We start from the raw sequence: 18,328 nt of genomic DNA, 5'->3' as shown, positions 1-18,328 counted from the left end.
TGGAATCTAAAAAGGCCGAACTCATAGAAACAGATTAGAATGGTGATGGCCAGAGTTGAGTGGAGGAAATGGGGAGAAGTTGGTCAAAGGGTATAAACTTCCAGTTATAAGATCAATAAGTTCTGGGGATCTAATGTACAGCATATTTAATAATACTGTATTATGTACTTGAAATTTGCTAAGAGAGTAGATTTTTTTTAAAAATAAATTTATTTATTTATTTATTTTTGGCTGAGTCGGGTCTTTGTTGCTGCACGCCAGCTTTCTCTAGTTGCAGCCAGCGGGGACTACTCTTCATTGTGGTGCGCGGGTTTCTCATTGTGGTGGCTTCTCTTGCTGTGGAGCACCGGCTCTAGCCGCGTGGGCTTCAGTGGTTGTGGCACGTGGGCTCAGTAGTTGTGGCTTGTGGGCTCTAGAGCACAGGCTAAGTAGTTGTGGCGCACGGGCTTAGTTGCTGCACGGCATGTGGGATCTTCCTGGACCAGGGCTCGGACCCGTGTCCCCTGCATTGACAGGTAGATTCTTTTTTTTTTTTTTGCGGTACGCAGGCCTCTCACTGTTGTGGCCTCTCCCGTTGCGGAGCACAGGCTCCGGACGCGCAGGCTCAGCGGCCATGGCTCACGGGCCCAGCCGCTCCGCGGCATGTGAGATCTTCCCGGACTGGGGCACGAACCCGTGTCCCCTGCATCGGCAGGCAGACTCTCAACCACTGCACCACCAGGGAAGCCCGACAGGTAGATTCTTAACCACTGCGCCACCAGGGAAGTCTGGAGAGTAGATCGTAAATGTTCTCAGCACACCAAAAAATAATTATATGAGGTGCTGGATGTGTTAACTAACCTTTTTCTGGTAATCATTTTGCAATGTATACATGTATCAGAGCATCACAGGGTATACCTTAAACATAAACAATGTTATATCTCAATAAATCTGTAAAAAATAGTGATCATTTTGTAATGTATAGAAATATTGAATCACTATGTTGTACCCTGGGAATTAACATAGTATTATAGGTCAATTATATTTCAACAAACAAACAAATTCATAGAAAAAAGCATCAGATTTGTGGTAACCAGAGCCAAGGAGTAGGGGTAGGGGGAATTGGATGAAGATGGTCAATAGGTACAAGCTTCCAGTTACAAGGTAAATTAAGTACTAGGGATGTAATGTACGACATGATTAATATAATTAACACTGCTGTATGTTATATATGAAAGTTAAGAGAGTAAATCCTGAGTTCTCATCACAAGGAAAAATTTTTTTCTTTTTCTTTTATTTTGTATCTGTATGAGATGATGAATGTTCACTAAACTTATTGTGGTAATCATTTCGTGATTTTGTGAGTCAAATTGTTATGCTGTATATATTAAACTTATTCAGTGCTATATATCATTATATCTGGAAAAAATACACAATACATACACAAAATACATTTTTAAAAAGCATATAGTAATATTAGAGAAGAAACTGCATTGTAAAAAATGCATTAAATATAAACAAATATTTTGAATATAACATTCTATAAAGTTTGAACAGTTGTATTTCAGCATTATAGATCAAATTTCCATAGAGTATAGAGATGGCTCCTCAATTTCTATGCCCAGTGATAACGTATTTGACTATGTTATCACTTGTTTTTTTGTATAATAATGTATCTTTTGCTTTTGTAGCTGGGCTTTAAATAAAAACTCTTTCAAGAAACTTGGTGTCTAGGGAAAATAGACAAAATGGGTAGGATAATGAAATATTTGAATTTTTGTTTTAGTGCTTATAAACTTCTTCGTACTCTAATTACATTAAAAAAATTTTCTGCTTAGTTAGTGAAAGATCTGTTTTGTTTAATAAAAAAGTGTGGAGTAGGCTTAGTATTAGATTTGATTTCCTTCAATCAGATTTTAGGATTTTGTTTTATTTATTTATAATAACAAGTGGTTGGTTTTTTGCTTTGGTTTGTAGGTTCTATTTCTAGATTACATTATGGCCATAAATCTTTGACTTTAAGATTATTTGAAGACATCATGCTCGTTCTTGCACTCATTAACCCAACATTTATTAAGGATCTACTTGGTGTCAGTCTCCCATCTCCTAACCTATAAAGTATGGCACAAAAAAAATACTGAGTGATTGTGTATTAGATCTCTTTCAACTGATTATATATTTTCTGTTATTGATGTGTTATGATTTGACTTTTTAAAAATAAGCTTCTTTTGTGTCTAATATCAGGTTATAGAAAATGTAGGAAAGCAAGAAAATGGTCCCTGAGCTGTAGGATCTTCTTGTTTTGTTGGAGAGATAGAGCTAATTCTAAGTATTGAGGTACTTAGAAACTATTATTAGGCAACATATCCTGGTAATTAAAATTTAACCTGCGTACTTAGTACTGAAATTAAACTCTAAGGTAGAATTTAGTAGTAAATTATTGTAGAGCAAATAAATTTGACTTCAGCTTTGTCATAAAGAGAAAATCTTCCCAAATTCTTGGTATTTGGTGGTTCTAGCTCTGACTAAATTGTATATAGGAACAGAAAGATGAGATGACAGAAAGAGTTGATCTTATAGGTCTGAATCTGATACTTAGGAAAAGTTTGTTTAGGGACAAGGAATTCTTCCCAGGAAAATGTTTTTGTTTATTAATTGATAGGCTCTAAAAGGATTTTTTAAATTACGGAAATAAAAGTTATTTCTTTCCTCCTCTTTTCCATTTGGTTGAGACCTAACAGTGAATTATCTGAATCAGCCATGTATAAGGCTAGTTATCAGGTTCAGTAAGTAAATGTTGTCAATAAGTGAACTGTCAGGAATGTACAGAATTATTGAATTTTAATAATTGTTTTGAAATAAACATTGAAAAGCCTTGAGAAATTTTGGCCTTTTTTAGTTCCACATTTGGATTATTTTCTTCCAAATTAATTTTTAACATAGGAAGAGAAAACCAGTCAGAAGCCATCAGAAGCCAGAGAGATAAAGCTGTATGCCCAGATTCCCCCTATAGAGAAGATGGATGCGTCCTTGTCTACACTTTTTAATTGCGAGTAAGTTCTCTTGTCTTTTTTCGTCTTTTCTAGTATTGCTGTTAAGTTTCACTTCCTTTTCTAAATACACAAACTAGAAAAATATATTTATTTTCTTGATCTTCATTTCCCTTCTTTCCTTCCTTCCTTCCGTCCTTCCTCCCTCCCTTCTTTCTTTCTTTCTTTTTCTGATTCTCACTTTGGCAAACCCAAACATAAAAGATTATTGGTTTCTAGGATTATTAATAGAGTAATCCTGAATAATCCTGTACTGTATTTTTTTTTTTTTTTTGCGGTACACGGGCCTCTCACTGCTGTGGCCTCTCCCGTTGCGGAGCACAGGCTCCGGACGCGCAGGCTCAGTGGCCATGGCTCACGGGCTCAGCCGCTCCACGGCATGTGGGATCTTTCCGGGCCGGGGCACGAACCTGTGTCCCCTGCATCGGCAGGCGGACTCTCAACCACTGCACCACCAGGGAAACCCCTGTATTTTTTTACAGTATAATTTTTACAATATGCCTGGAGAATAGAAATTTCCTTGTCTCTTAGGAGAAGCTAAATAACACAATTAAACTATTTCTCTGTCATAAAGTCTAGTACTTTCTCTTGTAAGATTATCCACCAAAGTCGATACTATACTTACTCAGAGGCATAGAGATACTGCTTTAAAAAGTACTTTTCAGGGCTTCCCTGGTGGCGCAGTGGTTGAGAGTCCGCCTGCCGATGCAGGGGACGGGGCTTCGTGCCCCGGTCCAGGAAGATCCCACATGCCGCGGAGTGGCTGGGCCCGTGAGCCATGGCCGCTGAGCCTGCGCCTCCGGAGCCTGTGCTCCGCAACGGGAGAGGCCACAACAGTGAGAGGCCCGTACCACAAAAAAAACCCAAAAACTTTTCAAACTATGAAAATACATTGTAAAGCACCTAGAAGGGCTTCCCTGGTGGCGCAGTGGTTAAGAATATGCCTGCCAATGCAGGGGACACGGATTTGATCCCTGGTCTGGGAAGATCCCACATGCCGCGGAGTAACTAAACCCGTGTGCCACAACTACTGAGCCTGTGCTCTAGAGCCCACGAGCCACAACTACTGAAGCCGGCGTGCCTAGAGCCTGTGCTCCGCAACAAGAGAAGCCACTGCAATGAGAAGCCCGCACAGCGCAATGAAGAGTAGCCCGCGCTCACCACAACTACAGAAAGTCCGCGCACAGCAACGAAGACCCAACGCAGCCAAAAATAAATAAGTAAAATAATTTTTTAAAAAAAAGAGCCCTCTTTAAAAGTCATGAGGGACACAAAATAATTTTTTTAAAAAACCTAGAAAATATTAAAAGCACAAAGAAAGGGAAATAATATCAACCAAAATTGCACACCTTTTGAGAACCAGTGTTAGCATTTTGGTTTTTATTTTATTTTATTGTTTTTTTAACTTTTTGGCCGGACCGCAGGGCATGTGGGATCTTAGTTCCCCGACCAGGGATCAGGGATCTCACCCCTGCCCCCTGCAATGGAAGCGCAGAGTCTTAACCATTGGACTGCCAGGGAAGTCTCAGCATTTTGATATAGAGCCTTCTAATTTTTTTTCCTAATTGGGATCAAGTTACATTTATTTGTAATCCTATTTATCCAAGACTTTAAGTATCAGATCTATATTTATTCCTTTTAACTTATTTTCTAAATACACACTTTTTAGCAGGGTTCTGTGGCTAATCTGAGGCAATTATGCCATGACACCTTGTAACCGTGCTCTCAGGCTGCAGTGTCTTGTCAGGGGCATAGAATGTTACAGAATCACTTGGGGTTCTTTCTGATTTCTTCATCCTTTGTTTTTCTAACTGTGGTCCCCTGACTACCTATATAAGAATCTCCTTGGGCTTCCCTGGTGGCGCAGTGGTTGAGGGTCCGCCTGCCGATGCAGGGGACACGGGTTCGTGCCCCGGTTTGGGAGGATCCCACATGCTGCGGAGCGGCTGGGTCCGTGCGCCATGGCCGCTGAGCCTGCGCATCCGGAGCCTGTGCTCCGCAACGGGAGAGGCCACAGCAGTGAGAAGCCCGCGTACCACAAAAAAAAAAAAAAAAAAAAAAAAAAAAAAAAAAAAAAAGAATCTCCTTGTGCAGTAGATAAGCCCCACTCCAAATTTATAGAAACAGAATCTACTGATGAAACTAGGTATCTGTATTTATAATAAGCAATCTGAATGACTCTTAGATGCATATTTGTGAACTCATGAATTAGACTAATATCTGTCTTTGGAATTAAAGGGAAAAGCAAACATATTTAGTTATTGTATGCAACTTGTCCTTTGTGATGAGAACACAATGTATTACATAAAAACCCACCTTAGACGTGTTTTTGGCTTCAAAAACCATCATTTCAAAGATCATTATTTCAAAGTGGTCAAATATCTTTTTATCATAAAGCCAGTTCAAAGGCAAGCATTTGAGAAGGTTCTGTACCCCATACCAAAGTACCTTGGAAACTGCTTAGAAAGAGTCACCCTGTTCGTATTTTTTTTTTTTTTTTTTTTTTTTTTTTTTTTTTTGCGGTATGCGGGCCTCTCACTGTTGTGGCCTCCCCCGTTGCGGAGCACAGGCTCCGGACGCGCAGGCTCCGGACGCGCAGGCTCAGCGGCCATGGCTCACGGGCCCAGCCGCTCCGCGGCATATGGGACCCTCCCAGACCGGGGCACGAACCCGTATCCCCTGCATCGGCAGGCGGACTCTCAACCACTTGCGCCACCAGGGAGGCCCCTCCCTGTTCGTATTTTTGCTGACAGTCTTTGAGCAGGTTGCTTAAATTAAAGAATTGTTCCCCAACCATAGTCCCAGATTTTCCAGTCCATTTTTCACTTTAACTGTTTGTTCTTGAGAATGGGGAATGACTAGAAAATACACAGATTTGACCAGTAATTTACAGTGTACAGTAATTGCTTTTAGTGTTTCAAGCAAAAAAAAAAAAAAGAAGAAGAAGAAGAAGAATTCCTCTTGAGGTCAAATCAGAAGGGTGAGATCTTATGTTCTAGAGTCAGTTTTTTTGCATCTTAAATTTGCCTGTGCTACTTTCTGGTTGTATAATATCAGGCAAATTGCTTAACATCTTTGTGCCTCAGTTTCCTCATTTGTAAAATTTGGATAATAATACTTATTTCATAGGATTGTTCTGATGGTTAAAATAGTTAATACATGTAAAATACTTAGAAGAATACTAGGCACACAGTAAGTGTTCAATAAAATTAGCTTTTATTATATTCTTTGCATGATATTTACTAAGATATTAAACATTTTTGCCAAGAAAGGAAGATTAATAACGTGTAACTATGCTCCCTTTAAAAATTTGTTTTTATACATTAAAGTATGTATAGGAAAAAAATCTAGAAAAATATATACGAACTATTAAAAGTCATTATCTCTGGGGGAATGTGTGGGGTGGTTAGGATTACATAACTTTATTATACACATATCATGGACATTTTCCCAAGTTGGTATGTATAGCCCAATCTTGTTTGCTTTACTGGCAGATAGTATTTCATTATCTGTATTCCTCAGCTGATGGGTATTTATAAATTTTTTCCCACTTTTTTGCTATTACTATAATACAGTAAATAATCTAATTCATATATTTTTTGGCATTTGTATTAGTATTTCAATAGGACATATTCCTAGAAATGAATTACTGGGTCAAAGAATACATGCATTTAAAAATTTAATAGATAACACCAAATTACCCTCAAAAAGGTTTTTTTGATTTTATACAATAGTGTATATTAACTTTTGTAATCAGGGAAAAAGTATGAAGATTTCAAAATGAAGGAATACATGTCATGTCTGAGAGGGAAAAAAGGATTCAGTGTAAAAGGAAATGTGACTTAAATATCATCTTCTGTGGACACTTGAGGAATAATTTCTGATATACCATTAACATTTTTTTCTTATTAATTCAAATGTTCCTTTTTTTTTTTTAGGAAGCTTTCACTGTCTACAAACTGCATTGAAAAAATTGCAAACCTGAATGGCTTAAGTAAGTGATCCACAGTAACAGATGGTTCTTGGATTTTGTAGTTATTTGGAATAAACATTCCAGAGGCACTACATAATCCTAGAAGCTGGCACCTGTTTTAACCCCAGTAATTGTCAGATGTCAGAATGAATATATAAACCATGTATCTTATTTAATTATCCAAAGAAAAGTAGAGATAACATGAAACCGGAACAGTTTAAAGACATTATAAAGTTTTTGTAGTGTTAGAATTGAAATAGCTTAAATAGAAAATCAGGTGTTTTATATTTTTTTGTTCAGATTTATCTTGTGTTTCATACTTATGATATTTAAAATTTTATTCTTCAAAATCCCTGTTTTTCCTGTGCTCCTTGTCTTTGTTAATGACATCGACACCTTCCCAGTTGCCAAGGCTCCTTGTGCTAGTTGCCTGTGGCTGCAGAAACTTGGTGGCTTAAAACTGCAGAAATGTATTCCCTCATTGTTCTAGAGGCCAGAAGTCTGAAATCAGTTTCACTGGGCCAAAATCAAGAGGGCCACACCTTCTCTAGAGGCTTCAGGGGAGAATCTTTTCCTTACCTTTTCTAGATTCTGATGGCTGCCAGATTACTTGGCTTGTGACTGTGTCACTCCAATATCTTCCTCTGTTGTCATATTGCCTTCTCCTCTTTTGTCTCTGTCATATCTTTCTCTTTCACCCTCTTATGAGGATACATGTGATTGCATTTAAGGAACACCTGGGTAATCAAAGCTACTCTCCCCATCTTAAGATCCCTAACTTAATCATATCTGCAAAGTACTTTTCGCCATATATAGTAACATTCACAGGTTCCAGGGATTAGGATATAGGTATCTTTTGGTGAGCCATTATTTAGCATATTATATTTCCCTTTACTTCCCTCAAGCCCTACATGCAAGTTCATCAGTAAGTCCTGTTAACTCTATTCTTTGAAAGAGCTCTCAAATAATTTGTTGCTTTTCCATTTCCAGGAGCTACAGCTTTAATTTAAACCCTCATCATCTCCCCCTTAATATTTTTCAAATGTTTTTTACCACTTCCCACAGTAAGAAATACCTTTGAATTTATGACTCAGTATATATATATTCTTATGAATACACATATCAAATATAGCATATGCATATGAACTGGATTAAAATTTGTAAAACAATATTTACCCTTATAGGATAGGTTCCAGTATAAATTTTTTTAGCATGATTTCATTGTTTTTTAAATGCTTGTCACAACCCACTAAGTTGATTTCACATGACCCACAGTTTGAAAAAACACTGCCTTACAACTTCTGTTATAGCCTCCCAATTGATCTCCTTGTCTCCTATCTTTCTGTTCTTCCATTGACCTTCAGCACTGACACCAGAGTTTTCTTTTGAAAAATATTGTTCTCATTATCATTCCTCCAGATCAGAGATCTTTAATGCCTCCCCTTTGCCCAGTAAAGACCAGATGCCTTAAGGTTGCATTCAGGGTCACCTAAAAGCTTGTGACATCCTCTTCGCACCCAAACATATAATTCTTTTTTTATGACTTTGTGTACTTGTTAATGCAGTGCTTTTCATTGAGAACAGCCCCTTCCTCTAGCAGGAAAACCCTACAAGAAACCAAATTAAGATTAAGAATGCCAAGTTTAAATGTCATTTAGAGGGAGACCCCTAAAGACTTCTTTAATCTCCATCATCATAACAATTACTCTTTCTTGGGAACATTTATAACAGTCTACCTTAGATTATAATAGTAATTACTTCATATAGTTATTGTAAAGATTAAATGAGTAGTGTGTATAAAGTTCTTAGAATAGTGCCTAGTGCATATAAATGCTCAAGAAATATTAGCTGTTATTATAGTTAGTGAGGAATATGTTCTGTCTCTTCAGATAATGAGTTCCTTTAGGGCAAACATCACATCTTATTAATCTATCTTCTATTCCAAATATCCATCCCCCCCCCAGTACTGTACTCAAAGTTGCACTGAGTATTTATATAGTGCTGGAGAGGAAGTATTTACTTTTAGAGTTGTGTATAAGATGATTCAGTCTATTCCATTTTTCACTGACTCATTAAACAATTTATGTTTCATTTCATTCCCTATTCTTTGTCTGTATTTGAAATAACTTGCTTAAAGGAGACTAAATGAATAACATATTTATCAGTATGGATAACATGCTTTTCTTTCATAAAAACATGACTGTGACAATATGAAAATGAAAATATGAAAAACCTATATAAGGCTGGTAATGGGTTTGAACTCATATTCTCTTTGGTTAATTGGTAGTGACACTCAGGAAAGTCATATGAAGAAGAGTTCCAAAAATTCAGTGGAAAAGAGTACCTTGATCAATTATTGATGTCTGATGTAGGCATGGAATGAGAGGGAATAGGCATTTGTACCATGTATTTGCTGTATTTGATGCATCTCATTTTAGTTCTGCTTATAACAAATGGTATTTCTGCAGTCTATGGAGAGAATACACTTTGTCTGTGACTATGAAGCCAACTGATTCATGCAAAAGATTGAATCTATGACGCTAGCTTGCCTCCCACCCCTTTCCTTTCATGAGCACTATAGTCTTACCTACTATGCTGTGATAAGAGGATCTGAAATAAGTAGGTATTCCTATTTAACAGCGGGGTTATAAGGCAGAATAACCCTAACAGCAATATATATTGTTTCAAAACTGTGACTAGAAAACTGTATGACATTACTATGTTCAAAACTGTGACTAAAAAGCTGTACAATGTGAATACTAATACTCTCATATTAAAGATTAGAAAGTAAAGTTTCTTGGTAAAAAAGTATACTCCTTCAGTTTACTAAATAAATAAACATAAAACTTTAAGATATTGTTTTGATTTCGTCAGGACCTAAGAAGAAAAAACAGTGTTTTCCTTCTAGTGGTGCTCTCTACTAATGCAACATATAAAATATGGAAAATACATAATTCTGTAATGTTAGAAGAGTTAATCTATTAAGTTTGATATCATAATTTACTTCCCCGTACAGCAAAAAGATCTCTTTAGCCTTTCATTGCCATTTTCATGTGCATTTTTTAAAAAAGGAGTTGTATATATTTAAGTTAGATACTATCTTTAAAAGATTTGTATATATCTGTTATCTCTAATTTCTGAGATCAGTTCTTATCTTAGTTGACCTAAGTGTATTTTGACATGGATGATTTCTTTTCTCTTTGAAGCAATTTCAATATTGGATTTCTAGGACAGTGTACCCTTCTGATTTTCTCCTGCCTTTTTGGCTACTTCTTCCCAGTCTCATGTCCTCAAATTTTAAATGTTGGAGTATCTGGGGACTCAGTTCTTGGATCTCTTCTCTTTTCTGTCTTCACCTACTCCCTAGATTATCTCATCCAGATCATGGCTTTACCGTCTACATGCTGATGGCTCCGAAATTTACATCTCTAGTCCATACATCTCCTCTGAACTCCAGATTCACACATTCAGTTGCCCGACATTTCCATTGGATGTCTACTGGACATCTCATACTTAACATGTCCAATACTGAGTCCTGATGTCCTTCCCCAGCCCTAGTTAACCCAACTTCCTGTGTGTCTGTCTCAGATAGTGACAACTGCATTATTCTAATTGCTCAGGCCAAACTCCTTGGTAATTTCTTGACTCCTCTCTCACTATATATGCCTGATACACACACACATACATCATTTATTTGTACTTACCATGGATTAGGCCTTGTACTGAATATTTTAGACAATTATCTCATTTAATCCTTATACTCTTATAAGGTAGATCCTATACTTCCTCATTTTACATATGAGAAAACTGAGATTCTAAGAGGTTTGGTTACTTCCCTAGAGAGTTAGGATTGGAACTCAGTTATGGATTTGTGCTCTTAACCATTGATTTATGGATGTTATAGAACAGTGCCATCCAATAGAATTATCTGCACCTTACCAATACAGTTGCCACTAGCCATATGTAGCTATTAAGCTCTTGAAATGTGATTAATGTGATGGAGAAACTGAATTTTTTATCATATTTAATTTTAATTAAATTAAATAGCCACATATGGTTAGTAACTACCATACTGGATAGCATAGTTATAGAAGTTTAAGTTGTGAAAATTAAATGTATAATTTATGCATAAGTAATCACAGTAGTTTTTTAGGACAGAAGTGAGGTTTCCTGTGTTTTACTAGAAATCTTTTATTTTAATTTTGAAAAATAATGTATGTACATGGTTTTATGCAAATAGTTCAGAAGAGGGTGCAGTTAAAAATGTCTTCCTCCAGGGACTTCCCTGGTGGTCCAGTGGATAAGACTGCACGCTCCCAATACAGGGGGCCTGGGTTCGATCCCTGGTCAGGGAACTAGATCTCACATGCATGCTGCAATTAAGAGTTTGCATGCAGCACTAAGAGTCTGTATGCCACAACTAAGAAGCCCACATGCCTCAACTAAAGATCCCTCATGCCGCAATGAAGATCCCGCATGCTGCAATGAAGACCCGTTGCAGCCAAAATTAAATAAATAAATATTTAATAAATAAATAAATAAATAAAAAGAAAAATATCTTCCTCTGACCATAGACTGACTCTCAGTTCCTCCCCCAAACCAACCACTGTTTCTACTTTTCTCTTCCAGAAATAGCCTATAGATATAAAAATAGAAACATTCTTTTAAAAAATACAAATAGACATTTTTTAACCAATCACAATCTAATTATTTTAAAAAATGAAAGCAAAAGGTTTTAAAAATACTGATTCATTTGATTTCACTTCTAATCCTTTGTGGAGCAAGGTGGACCAAACATGAATATGTTTTATATTTTCTAGTGTAAGTCCTCATATTATAAGAGATTTGAAATATATATGCTCCCAAATTTAAAGTTCAAATCTTCTTTACTCTTATTTTATCCTTGTAGTATTAAAACCATGCATTTCAAATAGCTAACCATTTAAAATTTAACATTGGCATGATGTGCAATTGTAGTTGTAGTGTTTACCTTAGTGATATGTCTATGTTATTTCTTACTTGATTACCATTTTTTATTAATACGGCCTTTTTTACTATATAAGGTTATTTATTATATAAATGTATTTTTTAATTTAAAAAAATTATTATTATTTTAAAAATTTTTGGCTGCATTGGGTCTTCGTTTCTGCACACGGGCTCTCTCTAGTTGCAGCGAGCGGGGGCTACTTTTCGTTGTGATGTGTGGGCTTTTCATTGCAGCGGCTTCTCTTGCTGCGGAGCACAAACTCTAGGCACAAGACTTCAGTAGTTGTGGCACGCGGGCTCAGTAGTTGTGGCTTAAGGTCTCTAGAGTGCAGGCTCAGTAGTTGTGGCACATGGGCTTAGTTGCTTTGTGGCATGTGGGATCTTCCTGGACCAGGGCTTGAACCCGTGTCCCCTGCATTGGCTGGCAGATTCTTAACCACTGCGCCACCAGAGAAGTCCCTATATAAATGTATTAAAGCTTTATTACATTAGATTTATAACAATTGTGTGATATGATTCTAATAAACCAAAATTGTTTTCTTTCCTCTACAGAAAACTTGAGAATATTGTCTTTAGGAAGAAACAACATAAAGAACTTAAATGGACTGGTAGGTTGTTATTTATTACTTAAAAGCATACACTCTTTTTCTTGAGTATGCAAATAATACTTGTCTGTTGCAGAAACTTTACAAAATAGAAAAGCAAATATAAAAATTACCTATAAACCACTGCTAACATTTTGATTGACATCTTTCTTGCATTTTTTTCCTATTCTTTGGTGGGTATGTAGAGAATGAAATCATACCATATATATTGTCTTGCATCTCTTTTTTTTACTTAGTATATAAAGATCATTTTTTCCATATCATTCATTCATTCAGCAAATTCATTCAATATATTTCCTGAATGCCTACTTTTAGCCAGGCACTGTTCTAGGCACTAGAGATACAGCAGGATATAAAATAAAGTCCTTGCTCTCATTGAATTTAAATTATAGTGGAGGGAGACAGACTAGAAAATAACTGTATAATAATACATCAAGTGGTGATGAATGCAATGAAGAAAAACAAGGCATATATATTCCAAATAGATAATTATTTCCATTAAATTTTACTGTTAAAAATTATCTCAAGTTTCTGCCTGGTCAGAAAATTTTAAATTCTAATTTTATATCTTCCTAATTTATATATTTTTCCAAATTTATGTTATCTTCCTATGTGGTTAACATGCCATCTCTATCTTTGTAGCATTTATATGGATTTTATGGTGATTGTGGAATAAAATATAATTATTGATTTAAAAAAAACAAAAACAAAAATGAGGCATATAAGAGAACATAGATTGATGGGAAGTCCTCTCTAAAAGTGAGAATGTAGGCTCTAGAGCTGACCAAGGGACCAGTGCTCCAGACTGGCAAGGGACAGCAAGTGCAGATGTCTTGAAACTGTAGCTCCTTGGTATGCTTGAGTAAGAGCAAGAATTGAATGAGGGAGAATTGTCCTCAGTGAGGTTGGAGAGGGAGCCAAGAACCAATCCTTATAGGACTTGGTAAGATTTTAGATTTTTTTCTAAGTGGCTTGCAAAGCCATTGGAGGTTTTTGATCAGAGGATTTTATTTAAGTTTTTAAAATATTTTTCAACCATACTTTTTTAATGACAGCATAATATTCTATTTTATTGATGTACCATAATTTATTTAAATAAGTTATTATTCATTATTTATTTCCAGTTTGGAGTTATTATAATCAATGCTGTTATAAATCTCCTTTTAGCTATATTATTGCACACATCTATGAATAATTCCTTGGATAAATTCCTTGAAATGGAATTGCTGGGTCAAAAGTATGAACTTCTTTTAAGGCTTTTGTGACATATTATCAAGTTACCCTTTGGAAAGCTTGTAAGAATTTATACAACCATCAATAATGTATGAGGGGGCCTCCCTGGTGGCGCAAGTGGTTGAGAGTCCGCCTGCCGATGCAGGGGATATGGGTTCGTGCCTCGGTCTGGGAGGATCCCATATGCCGCGGAGCGGCTGGGCCCGTGAGCCATGGCTGCTGAGCCTGCGCGTCCGGAGCCTGCGCGTCCGGAGCCTGTGCTCCGCGACGGGGGAGGCCACAACAGTGAGAGGCCCGCATACCGCAAAAAAAAATAAAAATAAAAAATAATGTATGAGGGTTTTCGTTTCCCTTTACCAACCTTGGGCATTTAAAAATTTTTTAAAGTTTTTGACAGTGTATTTTATTTGTATATTTATTGGCCATTTGAATTTCCTTGCAAAGTTGAGATGAAACAATATTGTAAAACTAGGCAATTTCAGAAAAGATGAAACGAATTTCTTTTTCTTGTGTATGTTCCCCAAAAGATAATAATTTTTTAAAAAGTGCTGATTGTTAAATACTTCATTAAAACCCTGAAATATTTTGTAACTCGGATTTCCTGTCCCCCCCCAAGCCCGATAATTCTAGCTGTTCTTCATAAGAGTCAATGAGGCTGAAACTGCAGTGCTTCCCAACAATAACATCCCAAGACCAGACAGGCTAAAATGACCATTCCCCTCCCCCACCCATTACAGAAACAGCCAAAACATGTGAATGTCAGTGTTCAGAGATGCAATTTTGGAATTATCTTGAATTATCTGATAATATTCCCACATCTACATGTCTACTTACTGACATAAATTTATAAAATGCTTGGAAATTCTTAGAGATTACATTCTGTAGTTAAATAAAGGGAGTTTTCTCCCCCAAAACAATAACCAGTAGATGAATTATTTGCTTTCTAGCTAGATGTGATGAATAAAATCCTAATGATCTATAAAAAAATTTTCTTTTGATATTCTAAATGATTGGTAAATGTAATGACATTTTGCCTTCTCTTCATTCTGTGAGCCTTAGATGGTAAAAATGTCATATATAGGGACATTATTCATAATGGATAAAATATTAAATTATAGTACAAAAATTCAGAATTTATTATACTTCAGGCTAAACATTACTTTGAATTATCTGTAAAGGAAGAGTTTGCAAATAAATATACCCCTAAATTTTTAGGGCCAATATGATAAATGCTTGATGTTCCCCCAGGTATTTACAGAACACCAGATTCTCAACTATTGATATGGTGTATAATTTCTCCCATGAAATGTAATATATTCCTAGAAACCACAAAGAAATTATAAATATAGGATTAAAGGCATGTATGGAGATATTATCTAGCTGAACCATCACTTACTTAGATCTCTTTACTCTCTATAGACTGCTATCAATAACCCCCAACAGTTGGTTTATTCCCCAGGATGTGTGTATGTGTGTGTGTGTGTGTGTGTATACATACACCAAAAACATTTAACCAGTCCAAAAGCTTTACTACTTATGCAAAGACTAAAGAAAAATATGTCTGCATAGGGATACAGATGGTGGACTTCAAATAGGTTCACATGCTGAGTTATTCATCTAGACACCTCAGCCTCATAGCATGATTCGAATAGCTGCCTCAGTAAGTTACAAATAACTACTGTAATATGTGAAACATGGAATGTTAAATTGAAGAAAAGGAGTCTATTTAAAACTACTTAGGAAAACTGACTATTAAGATACATTATAAGCCTGTTCTTAGATGTGATTTGCTGGCCTCTGCTTTCCTTTCGGATCTCATTTCATATTATTCTTCTTCCTAGTTGGTAATCTCCAGCCACTGGCCTTCTTTCTCTTCCTTGAACATGCCAGGTTCATTCCCACCTGAGGACATTTGTACTTGCTGTTTCCTCTGCCTTAAAAAACTCTGTTACCCTGGATTTCCACATTACTGGCTCATTAACTTTCACACTTCAGTTCAGATGTCACTTCCTCAAAAGAGATCCAACTATCCTATATCTAAAGCAGTCCTCTAGGCAATAACTCTTATGACCTATAACCTTTTTCTATTTTTCTTATTTGTTTGTTCTCTTTCCCTCTCTCTGTCTCTCCCTCTGTCTCTTTCTCTCTGTGTCACACACACACAAATCCTGATAAGCACGTCAGTTCTGTTCATCACCATCTATATTGGTGCTTTATATATGTAGTAGGCACTCTATAAATATCTATTGTGACTTAATAATGCTTTGTAATATTACTAATTAGAAAAACTATTAGGTTAAAATTTTACTTCTAAGAGTAATAGATGTAATTGTGTTTAAAAAACAAATCAAGCAATTCATAAATGTATGAAATACACTGTGAAAGTCTTTCCTCTCCCTACCTCCTCAAGTCCATGAGGTAACAGAAATAATATTGGTATACTTTAAATTTTTTTCTGTGTACAAATAAACAGATATCTGTGTGTGTGTTTGTGTGTGTGTGTGCATGTGCATGCATGTGAGTGTGTGTGTAATATATATTTGTACTGATAATATACTGGGCATATTTTTCCTGCTTTTTCATTCAATAATATATCAGGAATATCCTTCCATGTAAAAACAGGCAGATTTAATGCATTCTTTTCAATAGCTGTTGTTTTCTACATTATCAGTATATGGCAATGTATTTAACTATTCATATACTGCTGAACATTTAGAGAATTTCCAGATATTTTATTGAAGAAGGGGCGTCTGTCTGTCTGTCTCTCTTTTTTTTGCTATTACAAATCATGCTGTAGTGAACATCTTTTTACATATATCCTTTAGAAGTTATTTGAATCTTTACATGGGCTAGATTCCTAAAAGTAGAAAAGCTGAGGTTATTTTTGTGCATTTAAATTTTTGACAAGTACCTCAGATTGCTCCCACAATGCTTATGCCAGTTTCCACTTCCATCAATGGTATAAGGGTGAGGATTACTCCCTCCACCCTCAACATCCCTGAGTATTATCCATATTTTTAATATTTGCCAGTATGATAGGCAAAAAGGGAGTATTACATTGTTTTAATCTGTATTCTTTAGTTAGTTGTGACTTTGAACATCTTTTTATATACTTATTGGTTATGCATGTTTCCTCTTTTGGAAATTGACCTAACATTTTTTACCCATTTTCTACTTTTATCTTTTTCTTATTAAATTCTAGGCACTCCTCAATATTCCTAATATTTATCCAGTATTGATAATGTTATTACTATTATTGTTACATTTATGACTGTGTAGCAGACTCTTTTTTTTTTTTTGGTACGCGGGCCTCTCACTGTTGTGGCCTCTCCCACTGCAGAGCACAGGCTCCGGACGCGCAGGCTCAGCGGCCATGGCTCACGGGCCCAGCCGCTCTGCGGCATGTGGGATCTTCCCAGATCGGGGCACGAACCCACATCCCCTGCATCGGCAGGCGGACTCTCAACCACTGCACCACCAGGGAAGCCCATGTAGCAGACTCTTTACATGCATTATCTCATTTGAAACTCACAACAAGTAGATAATATCCTCATTTTAAGATAAAAAATCCTCAGTCCTCATTTTAAGATAAAGAAACTGAGGCTCAGATAGTTATGTAAAATGCCCAGGTATAGTGAACAGGCGCTGTTAAACCCTATTGCTGAGATGAGCAGTCTGTCAATAGCTATCAGTGTCTTCAATGTGTATTTACTTTGTCCCAACTATTCTATATCGAGGAGTTTTTCATACTCACATACATGAACAAAGATGGTGGACCAAGTACATTCATTGAAATATAGATTGTATAAAAGACTGCAACAATCTAAGTGCCTATCAGTAGTAGACTAGCTAAACAAAACATATCAAGGGGGAAAATGAGGTAGGACTTACCTATATGTGCTGAAATAGAATAATTTGCAAAGTATATTATTAAATGAAAAGAAGCAAAGTGGATATTTCTATGTACATATATGCATAGAATATTTCTGATGATAGCTGTTACCTCTGGGGAAGGGAAAGGGCGTGGGTGAGAAAGAGACTTTTCATTATACTTGTTTGCACTATTTGATTTTTGTTATGTTATCTTGTGCGTTACTCTTTTTTAAAAAAATATTTTATATTTTTATTTAGGTGATGATTATGTATGTTACTCTTTAAATTAAAAAAAAACAACTAATGATCCCCCCTCAAAATACAAACAAAATATTTGTGCACTTATATTCATAGCAGCATTATGCACAATAGTCAAAAGATGGAAGCAACCCAAATGTCCATCTACAAATGAATAGCTAAACAGACAAAAGAAAAGATGGTGAAGGAGAGAAAAAGGGCAGGAGGGAAGAGGAAAAGGTGGAGGACTTAGTCAAATCTAGGTAATCTGATTGCAAATTCCACACTGCAATTTAACGCAAAGTTTTCAGAATTATTTAATATATTTTCTCTTAGTTTGTCACTTATCTTTTTACTTTATTCATAGTTGCCGTATGGAGTTTTAAAATTTT

General features: G+C 36.1%; 1 protein-coding gene across 2 annotated transcripts in view; it reads left to right on the top strand.

Annotated features, from left to right (window-relative positions):
* DNAL1 (dynein axonemal light chain 1) overlaps positions 1–18,328 on the top strand; it is a 43,352-nt gene that overhangs the window by 10,254 nt on the left and 14,770 nt on the right. For both annotated transcript variants that reach the window (XM_060095874.1, XM_060095875.1), the window contains exons 3-5: positions 2,923–3,032; positions 6,968–7,023; positions 12,541–12,596. In XM_060095874.1, coding sequence (XP_059951857.1) covers positions 2,923–3,032; positions 6,968–7,023; positions 12,541–12,596 — 222 coding nt within the window. The remainder of the gene's footprint in view (positions 1–2,922; positions 3,033–6,967; positions 7,024–12,540; positions 12,597–18,328) is intronic.

This window comes from Mesoplodon densirostris, chromosome 4 (assembly GCF_025265405.1).
Source record: "Mesoplodon densirostris isolate mMesDen1 chromosome 4, mMesDen1 primary haplotype, whole genome shotgun sequence".
Taxonomy (NCBI): Eukaryota; Metazoa; Chordata; class Mammalia; order Artiodactyla; family Ziphiidae; genus Mesoplodon; species Mesoplodon densirostris.
The sequence above is the reverse complement of the archived record's forward strand: the minus strand, read 5'-3'. Positions and strand labels throughout refer to the sequence as shown.